The 11078-nt window shown below is 35.5% G+C and overlaps 1 protein-coding gene across 1 annotated transcript; it reads left to right on the top strand.

Annotated features, from left to right (window-relative positions):
• The first annotated feature begins 1100 nt into the window (after window positions 1-1100).
• On the top strand, window positions 1101-5963 carry LOC18095929 (probable disease resistance protein At4g27220). The gene is made up of 4 exons (XM_024593592.2): window positions 1101-4228; window positions 4491-5123; window positions 5242-5429; window positions 5610-5963. Exons 1-4 carry the CDS (start codon window positions 1106-1108, stop codon window positions 5632-5634), a joined length of 3969 nt encoding a protein of 1322 aa, XP_024449360.2. The 5' UTR covers window positions 1101-1105; the 3' UTR covers window positions 5635-5963.
• Window positions 5964-11078: the final 5115 nt, after the last annotated feature.

Raw genomic sequence — 11078 nt, 5'->3', positions numbered from 1 at the left:
AATAATATTTAGTTATCTCAAGTTTATGGATCACTTACATAACTATTACGTGAGCCTTTCCATAGACATAAATAATCTTTCTTTTCATAAAAAAAGAACATAATATGCATCAGTCTCAATAGCTTTAATTAATATTCAGTCTTAATAAAATATTGACCTAGAACATTTAAAAACAATATTTTGATGCAATATGAATCTCATAATTATAACAACTTTATGATTTTTTTGTAAAGCTTTTTTGTCTCATGAACTTTATCTTTACTCTAGATTCATTAATTAAATAATAGATTTCATTAATTAAATATAAATGAATATTAAAGATAAAAAAACTTTTATTAATAACAAATATGTTTTACATGAATAAAATCAATGCTACATTTAACCAATCGAATGACTACAAAGCATATTCACTAATAATAACCTTATTAATGAACTCTAAAACTTAGATTTACATGCCTTAATATTTAGTCTAATCATGATAGTTTTTATCATCAAGTCCAGTCTAGTGTAATTTTGCTTATTTTTTCATTGCATAAAAAGTCTTAACACTAGTATCGATCTCTCTTAAACATCATATAAAATAAATGAATTTTAAGGTATACTTTTGTGGCATAAAGATTCTGTCTTTAAAATGTAATTTATATCCACTATAAAGTCGTTGCAATTGGATCCTAGCAAAGACACTCCTAGAACTGTATAAAGATATCAAGGGAATAAAAAATCTTAAAGAACTAAGGAGTGAAAGATATTAATATTCTATTTCTTAACTTTTAATGTATAGAGTTTTTTTGATTGACAATACAACCATATTAACATTCTATATTTTATTAACAACATTATGACAATTTAAGATTAATGACAAATTAATTTGAAGATCGATATTATAGTGTTCAAGAAAAGATAACACCCTAAGTAACTTTTGTAGATGGCATGAATAGAGATTTAGATGAGGGGACAAGGGATTAATTGCTCGTTGGCATAGATAGATATTGATATCCTTTTGTTCCTCCCGCTATTTTATTGCTTTCCGCTTATATCTTCACAAATTAAGGTGATAAAATTACTATTCTCATTTCTCTGATTTTTCAGACTGGTGGAAAATTAAATGGCTATCAAAAGTGCTGGTGGATCCATTGTATCTAAGATAGCAGAAGTCTTGGTGGAACCAGCAATCAAGCAGTTCCGATATATGTTCTGTTTCAACAATTTTGTTCAAGAATTCAATGAACAAATGATGAGCCTGGCTTTGGCACTTCATCGTCTACAAGATGCTGTGGATGTTGCTAAAAGGAGTACTGAAGAGATTGAGATTGATGTCAACAAATGGCTGGAAGATGCAAAAAACGAAATTGAAGGTGTGAATCGTTTGGAAAATGAAAAAGGAAAAAATGGCAAATGCTTTACTTGGTGTCCAAATTGGATGCGACAATTCAAGTTAAGCAAGGCACTGGAAAAGAAGACAGAGACTTTGAGAAAGCTTGAAGAAAATAGCAAAAAGTTTCCCAATGTGTCCCACAAAGCACCTCTTCAAGACATAGAATTTCTTCCATCAGAGGGACTCACACCCTCGGAATCGTCAAAAGAAGCTTTCGAACAGATTATGAAAGCTCTCGAAGATGACAACGTCAATATGATTGGACTGTACGGCATGGGAGGGGTGGGTAAAACCACCCTGGTGAAAGAAGTAGGCAGGAGAGCCAAAGAGTCGCAGCTGTTTGATGAAGTTTTGATGGCTACACTATCCCAGAATCCAAATGTCATAGACATTCAGGATCGAATGGCAGATAGTTTAGGTCTGCATCTTGACGAAAAGACTAAAGAAGGGAGAGCAGATCGATTATGGCAGAGACTGAAGACAGAGAAGAAGATGCTTATAATCCTGGATGATGTTTGGAAAGTTATTAACTTGAAAGAGATAGGGATCCCATTTGGTGATGCTCACAGGGGTTGTAAAATTCTTCTAACAACACGTCTTCAAGACATATGTTCTTATATGGAGTGCCAGCCAAAAGTGTTCTTAAGTCTCTTATCAGAAAATGAAGCATGGGCTTTGCTCAAAATCAATGCAGGTTTACGTGACGCGGACTCTACCTTGAACACAGTGGCAAAGAAGGTTGCGAGAGAATGTCAAGGGCTGCCTATAGCACTTGTGACAGTGGGAAGGGCTCTGAGAGATAAATCTGCTGTTGAGTGGGAAGTAGCATCCAAAGAGCTCAGAAACTCTCAATTTCGGCACATGGAACAAATTGGTGAACAAAAAAATGCATATTCATGTCTTAAGTTGAGCTATGATTATTTGAAGCACGAGAAAACCAAGTTATGTTTCTTGCTATGCTGTTTATTTCCAGAAGACTACAACATTCCAATTGAGGACTTGACGAGATATGCAGTTGGCTACGGGTTACATCAAGATGTGGAGTCCATTGAAGATGCAAGGGAAAAAGTTCATGCGGAAATAAAAACCCTCAAAGATTGTTGTATGCTGTTAGGCACTGAAACTGAAGAGCATGTGAAAATGCATGACTTGGTTCGTGATGTTGCTATTCAGATAGCATCATCTAAAGAATATGGATTCATGGTAAAGGCAGGCATTGGGTTGAAGGAGTGGCCAATGTGCAGTAAAAGCTTTGAAGGTTGCACAGCAATTTCGTTAATGGGCAATAAAGTAGCAGAACTTCCCGAAGGATTGGTATGTCCACAGCTCAAAGTTGTGTTATTAGAACTGGATCGTGGTTTGAATGTTCCAGAGAGGTTTTTTGAAGGGATGAAAGAAATTGAAGTTTTGTCTCTAAAGGGAGGGTGTTTGTCATTGCAGTCACTTCAATTCTCAACGAACCTTCAATCGTTGCTGTTGATGGAGTGTAAATGCAAGGACCTCATTTGGTTGAGAAAGCTGCAAAGACTTAAGATTCTTGGTTTTATAGGGTGCGACTCCATTGAAGAATTACCTGGTGAAATGGGGGAGCTCAAGGAGTTGAGGTTGTTGGACGTGACAGGTTGTAGAAATCTAGGAAGGATTCCCGTGAATTTGATTGGAAGTTTGAAGAGGTTAGAAGAACTGCTAATCGGGTGTTACAGCTTTAAGGAATGGGATGTCGTTGGGACAAGTAGGGGAGGAGTGAATGCGAGCCTAACAGAACTAAACTCGCTGTCTCATTTAGCTGTATTATCATTGAGGATACCGAAGGCTGAATGCATTCCCAGAGATTTTGTTTTTCCCAGGTTGCTCAAATATGATATTTGGGTGTTAGGGAATGGGTATTCAGAACTTGATAATGAATACCCAACTGCAAAGACAAGATTATATTTGGGTGAAATCAGCGCCACATCCTTAAATGCGAAGACATTTGAGCAGTTGTTTCCTACTGTGTCTCAAATTAGTTTTCGTAGAGTGGAGGGTTTAGAAAATATAGTATTGTCCTCTGATCAGACGACCACCCATGGCCATGGGTCGCAAAAGGACTTCTTGCAAAGATTAGAACATGTCAAAGTGAATGGATGTGGGGATATTCGCACTCTGTTTCCAGCTAAATGGCGGCAAGCTTTGAAAAATCTAAGGGGTGTGGAAATTAAAGACTGTAAATCATTGGAAGAGGTTTTTGAATTGGGTGAGGCTGATGAAGGAAGCAGCGAGGAGAAGGAGCTGTCGTTGTTGTCATCTTTAACAGAGTTACAACTGTCCTGCTTGCCTGAGCTCAGATGTATATGGAAGGGGCTCACCGGGCATGTCAGCCACCAAAGTCTTGCTCATCTGAATTTGGATTCTCTCGACAAACTGACATTTATCTTCACACCGTCCCTCGCTCAAAGTCTACCACAGCTAGAAACACTCAAGATAAGAAGTTGTCGTGGATTGAAGCATCTTATCAGAGAAAATGATGATGAAAGTGAAATAATTCCAGAGTCTCTTAGCTTCCCAAAGTTAAAAACTCTCCTTATAGAATACTGTGGTCAACTGGAATACGTCTTCCCTGTCTCTGTGTCTCCGAGTCTTCTGAACCTGGAACAGATGACTATAGTTACTAGCAATTTAAGGCAAATATTTTACAGTGGAGAAGGAGATGCTCTCACCAGAGATGGCATCATCAACTTCCCTCGGCTAAGAAAATTGTCTCTTTCAAATTGCAGCTTCTTCGGTCCAAAGGATTTTGCTGCCCAGTTGCCTTCTTTGCAAGAGTTAACCATTGATGGCCAAGAAGAATCGGGTAATTTGTTGGCACAGCTCCAAGTACGTCCTTTATACTTCTCCATGATTTTTTTTCTTTTCTAATTTAAATTTAACTAATATAAAATAATAATTTATATTTAGATTATCATAAATATAAAAAATTATGATTTCATAATCCGATGACCCATTGCCCTATCTATTTATATCTTTTTTGTTGATCCGGAGGTGCCTATTTACCAAAATTATATAATAGTTCCGAAGTACACAAACGTTACGAGGAATTATATCTAACAATTGGCACCTTTATTTTTTTTTTATGCAGGGCTTAACAAGTTTGGAAGCATTACAGTTGTCCTCCCTGCCTGTGCCTGACATGAGGTGTATGTGGAAGGGTCTCGTGCTGAGGCATTTGACTACTTTGGTGGTGAGGAAATGTGAGAGACTGACACATGTATTTACAGGCAACATGATTGCTAGTCTGGTTCAACTAGAAGTTCTGGAGATATCAACTTGTGATGAATTGGAGCAAATCGTAGCTAAGGATATTGATGATGGAAATGATCAAATATTGTCAGGAAGTGATCTCCAATCTTTATGCTTCCCCAATTTGTGTCGAATTGAGATCAATGAATGCAACAAGTTAACGAGTCTCTTCCCAGTAGCCATGGCTTCAGGTCTCCCGAAGCTCCAAATACTTAGAGTAAGCCAATCCTCTCAACTACTGGGAGTATTTGGGCAGGATGATCATGCTTCACCTGTCAATGTTGAGAAGGAGATGGTGCTCCCTGATCTGCAGGAGCTGTATCTAGAACAATTACCAAGGATTGTCTACTTCAGTCGTGGATGTTATGAATTCTTATTCCCTCGACTGGAGACGTTGAAGGTGCGTCAATGTCCAAAGCTGACCACAAAATTTGCTACTACAACAAATGGTTCAATGAGTGCTCAATCAGAGGTGCTGCTTATTTGACATGATTTCTTGCCTCTCTTTTAGTGTTTTTGTTTCTTGTTTTCACTCAATAATAAGACTTACAAGTTAGAATGTGTATGCCATGCTTGAATTGGCTTTGCAGGTATCTCAAGTAGCTGGGGGTTCAAGCATTGGTCGCTCCGTGCCACCCAACACTCGTAGAATGTGGACCCGATATAATGGGTGGGAGGAAGAGGAGGAGGAAGGTGAAGAGGAGGAGGAAGAGGAAGGTGAAGAGGAGGAGGAAGAGGGTATAATAAGATTAATTGGTTTTTTTCATGATGGTGATAGGTAAGAAGATTAGTTTGGCATTGGGATTTGAAAAACATGCTAATAATTCAATATTTCCCCAACCAAGTAATATGGCTGCATTTATTTATGTTTAATCCTTCTCCTTCAACTCTTACTGGTTGAAATAAATTAACATATGCGATATGCCTGAATGGTCGTTGTTCTTCATGTTTGCATCAGGTTGGCTGGTTACCTCTTCATGTGATGATTTCACGGAGAATCATGTCTTTGAGCGGTGGTGCTGCGAGTATTCTTTTAATTCGTGGAAGTAATTTCAACTGTTTCATTGGCAATGAGATACAATTTGGCTATACATTGTAACAGTCATATTTACCATACAACTCCTAAAAGAAGGATATTGAACTTCTAGAAAATAAAGGCGTATGTCCTGTTGTGTCTTTAGTCATTTATTGTGCGAACCTCAAGAAATAAGGGCGTATGTTTGCTTGCCCATTTGTGTTTCTTTTCAAGTGTGTGAACCTTCAAAAACAAGTGAAGGGCATAATGTTACTCATGTGTGTGCTTATTGTTTAATGTGTGGATTTTCATTCTCCCTTCTGCTCAAACTAATGGCTCTACGACTTGTGTATTTGCCTCGTCAACATGTTTTCTCTGTCATTTTGATGTTCTGTTTCTATTATGATTCTTTATGAGGTTTTGAAATAGGCCTTAGCAATGCTGCTTGAAATCTGGAATGAATGTTATTGTAAAATAATATATATGTTCATACAAACACATGTACTTATAATACCCATTCTCTTTTTTTTTTTTTTTGGTAACCGTAGGTGTCCGGACCAGCTTACGTGCACTTCGACTAATCTCCCGAGGTCTTGAAGTTAACGACCATATAAACCTCCAGTGATCTTGAGATTTGTGAGACTCGAACTAGTGTTCTCTGGAAAGCAAACTCAGAGCCTAACTAGTTGAGCTATACCCCTCAAGATTATATAATAGCCATTTTACTTATACGAGTGTGTGCGTTGATTTAGATCTCAAGTTTAATTTTTAGAGAAAAAATAACAAATAATCTTTTTTTAAAGTTCGTATTTTTATATATAGAAAGTCACGTGGTTAATTTCTTGTGTGTGTGTTTATTACCGTGCAAAAATATAACAAATAATCTTTTTTTAAAGTTCGTATTTTTATATATAGAAAGTCACGTGGTTAATTTCTTGTGTGTGTGTTTATTACCGTGCAAAAATATGGTTTCTACATGGATATATAAATATATGTGAATGAGCATATGTAAAAAAAAATCAACTTACAAATTTATTGATAGAATGTTAATGAGTAAAGGATTGTACTATTTTTTTTCTTAAGTCTATTAAATCTTTTATTTTTGATAAATAAACAATAAATTAAATTTATAAATGTAACGCTCTCAAAACAATGATATGAAGGAACACATGCAAAAATTAATCAGCCTGTGGTATGTTTTTTTTTTTATTTTTTTTAATTTTGGTCCCAGATTGTTATAGTAAGAGACAAATCATTTTTTAGTCGATGAGTTATCTAATTGATCGATCAAGCCGGGTCATATTTTATAATACTGTTATTTATTCATAAAAAAAAAATGTTTTTTATTGTATCTAAAACTCTATAGGGTAATATAGAAAATTGAAGGCTTTATGGCCTCTTACATGCCTTAAATTGGTTTTGTACATGCAACAGTAATGTTTTCGCTTACCCATTAAGCCATTGGCCTGCATGCACCCAAAAAAAAAAATAAATAAAATTGAAATGAGAATCTCTCTTTAGCCTGCAAATGTTGATGTAAAACCAAATTTAAAGCAAGGAATGTCTTTTTTTTTCCTTTCTTTTCTTTATGGGCAAATCATATTCCTTGAGTGGGATATAGGGACAATCATATAGCTCGAGTTTCATCCTTGGAAGTGGCAGAGAGTGTTCTTCATTTAATTAATTGTTGTCTTCTTAATTTTTAGGTCCTTTCGTTTTTTTTCCCCCAATCATCATTTTCAAAAAAAGAAAAAAAAAACCTTGAGAGATCATAATTATAGTAACACTACATACATTAAGGATTATATTTGTGGTTGCAATCGATTGATAGAGAGGTTGTGGGTGTCTAAGTGATCGTGAATCTTCCATTCGCTCCTGTCTCTACTACAAACAAGGTGTGTATTTCTACTAATTCTTGTGTTATTTGTTATTGTCTTTATATTATCTTATTATGTGTAAGTTCATACATGTTTGCAAGTATGATCCATGGAGAAAGAAAGTGAAATATTTGTTCAATTTAATCCCCATTTTCTCCTACCAGACTCACTCAATTTCTGTATGCAATTAATTTTATATCGAAGTCTATCTCGTTGTAGGGTTAAATAATTGTAAATACAGATCAAATACCCATTATTAAAAAGATTATGGTGTTTTAATTTATTCGTCAATTAGATAAATAATTAGTTTTAAAATCTTCTTAATAATACATCCAATTAAAATCTTGATAGCTAACATTTTTAACTTTACCTTAAATTTGATATGGATGTAAAAGCTACAAATTCACAAGAGTAAAATTTCTCCGTGTTTGTTGAATTAAAATAGGGTAATGGTCTCAATAATAGTACTCTTGTAAAAGTTGGATCCGGCCCCTTCAATTTTTAACCTTATTTTTCTATTATAATGAAAATAAAAATGTTTGGATTTTTTATAGTGCATGACTAGCTTTCACTAGGGGTGAGCAAAACCGGTTCGGTTCGGTTTTTAACTAAAAAACTAACCAAAATCAAATTTTAAAAAACTTAAAAATTCAAACCGAAACCGAACCGAAACCGGTTCGAACCGACCGGTTTCGGTTCGGTTCGGTTCGGTTTTTTTAATAGAAAAACCGGAAAACCTGTCTCTCTAAAGTCGGGGCCTTTCTAGCCCCTTCGTCACCTAGTGGTTCCTCCATTTTTAAGCTAAACAAGCCTGCTTCTCAATTAACCACCACAACAACAAGACATCCTACAGAATGATCGAATTTAATTTATAAAAAAAAAAACTAGAAATTTACATGCTAAAAGCGAAGAAGAAGATAAAGCGAAACATGTATCCTTGGATTCAAATGATGGCGCTTGGATCCAGAAACAAATGCAACTTCCTTAGCAAAACTCCAAGCTTCCTCTCCTCTCTGTGGATTCAAGTGGAAGGAATGTCCAAAGCCAAACAAGTAGATCTAGCTAGTGAAGGAATTGCAGCTGCAGCGTTTCAAAAACATGGAGTGGAGTGCTTTACAAACCCCCCACAACAAATGACGAATGCCTTCCTGCTTTTTCTTTTTTTGTCTTTTTTGCTAAATCTGGAGTTGGACTCAAGGTTGGGTGTGACCGTGTGAGGGAGGGACAAGAGGGATGTGACTGACTGGCGTTTGAAGATGAAGATGGTGAGAGAGGGATGTGGCTGACTGTGGTCTTGTAGATGAAGATGGATTGATTTTGTTACAGATGTGAAATTGTGAATTGTGAGTTGAGGGAGCGGCTCAAGAGCAAGGAGAAGGACGACTAGGGTTAAGAAAGATAATGCGTTTTTTTTTGTATTTATACTGTAGTACCCCTTAAACCGAACCGGTTCGGTTCGGTTGGGGTTTTTCCGGTTTCAGGTTTCTGAAACCGAAACCGAACCGAACCGAAAATTGTTACAAAAATTTTAATCGGTTTAATCGGTTTTTTTTTCGGTTCGGTTTTTTCGGTTATTTTTTTCTCGATTTTCTCGGTTTAATCAGTTTTTCAGTTTTTTTGCTCACCCCTAGCTTTCACCACCATAATTTGATCTTGACACCATCATTCCTTTATTATTATTATCATTATTATATCACTTACGGTTTTTTTTACTGGAAAGCCCAATAATCCGCGAATTTCATAGTAATAACAGACCTTCTCTTTTTGCCAAGACTAGATAATTTATTGCGCTGCGCAGCGGGTTAAATTAATTTTTTTTAAAGAAAAAAAATATCTAGGTTTATTTAACATGTTTTCTAGTAGAAAAAAAAACTATGTAGGGGTTGACCAAAATGATTTAGTTGACTTTACAGATACAAAGACAACCTAAACAAGTGGTAAAATATAGTTTGTCTAAGAAAATCAAGATGATATTTTTTTAAGAAAATATTAAGACGACAACATATTGAATTGACCTGGATTTAATTAGATCAATCTAGGTTAACTAGCCAAGTCTTCGACCTAAGTCATAAAACCCTAATAACCATATAGAAAATAAATTAATAAGAAAAAAAATATTAAGCTCAATTTCCAGTCAATTCAATATTGTAGGATGAAATAGAAAAAAAAAACAATTAAAAAAAGTACACAATAATCACCTGAGTCAACCGACCAAATCCATGAGCGTCGCACGTTTGCGGCGTTGCGGCGAATATGCGTCCACTCTCGTATGATATCGGAAAATGTGGAGACAATGATTTCTTGTCTTTTATTAGTGTAAAGAGAGAATATGAGTCACCATCTAGTATTATAGTCACTAGAAACCCTAACTGGTCTCAGAGATCGGGCTCGGGGACTAGTTGCGTAAATGGAATGTATTAACACCCCAAATACGCCTTACGTAAGGTAAGCTGCATTGTTTAATTGTCTGATAAATGCTAAGGTATTATTGTGTTATCTAATTGTTGGTCTGTCTAAAGTTTAAGATAAGTCTTTCTTAGTAAGGAGATCTTTATCTTATTGTGTAAAACCTAACCGTTCTAATGTCTATACATAAAAGAACTATTTTTTTTTTAATATTGAGAATATGTCTTATGTATAAATTCATAATCCTAGATATTAAAAGAAAACAAAATAATTTTTTTTAGTATTTTTGAAATATTAGACTAGTTCTCATGGATTTAATAAAGTGGTTATTAAAGTCCATAATGCATGCTAAAACATATTTTTTGAATTTTTATTGTATGAAAATACGATATATTTTTTTTAATCTTTGAGAGACTTGGTTGTATGCATGTAAATAAGACATTTTCTTAAAGTTTTCACAATATTTCAGAGAAAATCGGGTATTTTAATACCGGATTTATATCTTTACAGTATAAAAATACAAATCAATATTAAGCAAAGTTGATAGAAAAATACGCGGGAAAATCATAAATTTTGAAAGGATTTTTGAAAAAAAAATTTATATTTTTTTGGACTGGGCCGGACCTGGCCCAACCATTTTGATTTGGGCCGGACCTAGTCCGACCCAGTGAACAATGAGAAAACTCTCCATTGTTCACTGTACAAAATAGTGGAGACTATGACAAATGACGTAGAAGAAGAAGGAGAAAGAGGAGAAGGAGGAGGGGGATGAGGTTGACCTGGCGGTGGTGGTGTTGTCGTTAATGGTGGCTCAAAGTGGCGATGTTGTGGCGTCAGGCGGTGGTTCCTACTTTTTTCTCTTCTGTTTCTCGGTGTTTTTTCTTCTTTCTGTTTTCCTTTATCTGTTTCATTTTTTTTTTGCTTTGGTTTTTCTTCTGTTCTTCTTTCACTCTCCTCTATGTGTTCGTTTTATTTTGTTCTTCTCGCCTCTAGTGTTTTTTTCTATCTCCCACCAATTCTCTCCTTTATGTTCGTCTCTGTTGTTTTCCTCTATGTTCCCTTTTTTTCACCTCCCTTCCTCCTCCTCTGTTTCCTCCTCCAAAACTGTCTTGTTCATCCCCCTCTCTAT

The sequence above is a fragment of the Populus trichocarpa genome, chromosome 1 (assembly GCF_000002775.5).
Source record: "Populus trichocarpa isolate Nisqually-1 chromosome 1, P.trichocarpa_v4.1, whole genome shotgun sequence".
In the NCBI taxonomy this organism is placed as follows: domain Eukaryota; kingdom Viridiplantae; phylum Streptophyta; class Magnoliopsida; order Malpighiales; family Salicaceae; genus Populus; species Populus trichocarpa.
This window is presented reverse-complemented; position numbering and strand designations above follow the sequence as displayed.

Coding starts and splice junctions, on each gene's coding strand:
- LOC18095929 (XM_024593592.2), top strand. CDS start 1,106: ATGGCTATCAAAAGTGCTGGTGGATCCATTGTATCTAAGATAGCAGAA. Junction 5,124..5,241: donor CAATGAGTGCTCAATCAGAG/GTGCTGCTTATT, acceptor TTGGCTTTGCAG/GTATCTCAAGTAGCTGGGGG. Junction 5,430..5,609: donor TTTTTTCATGATGGTGATAG/GTAAGAAGATTA, acceptor TGTTTGCATCAG/GTTGGCTGGTTACCTCTTCA.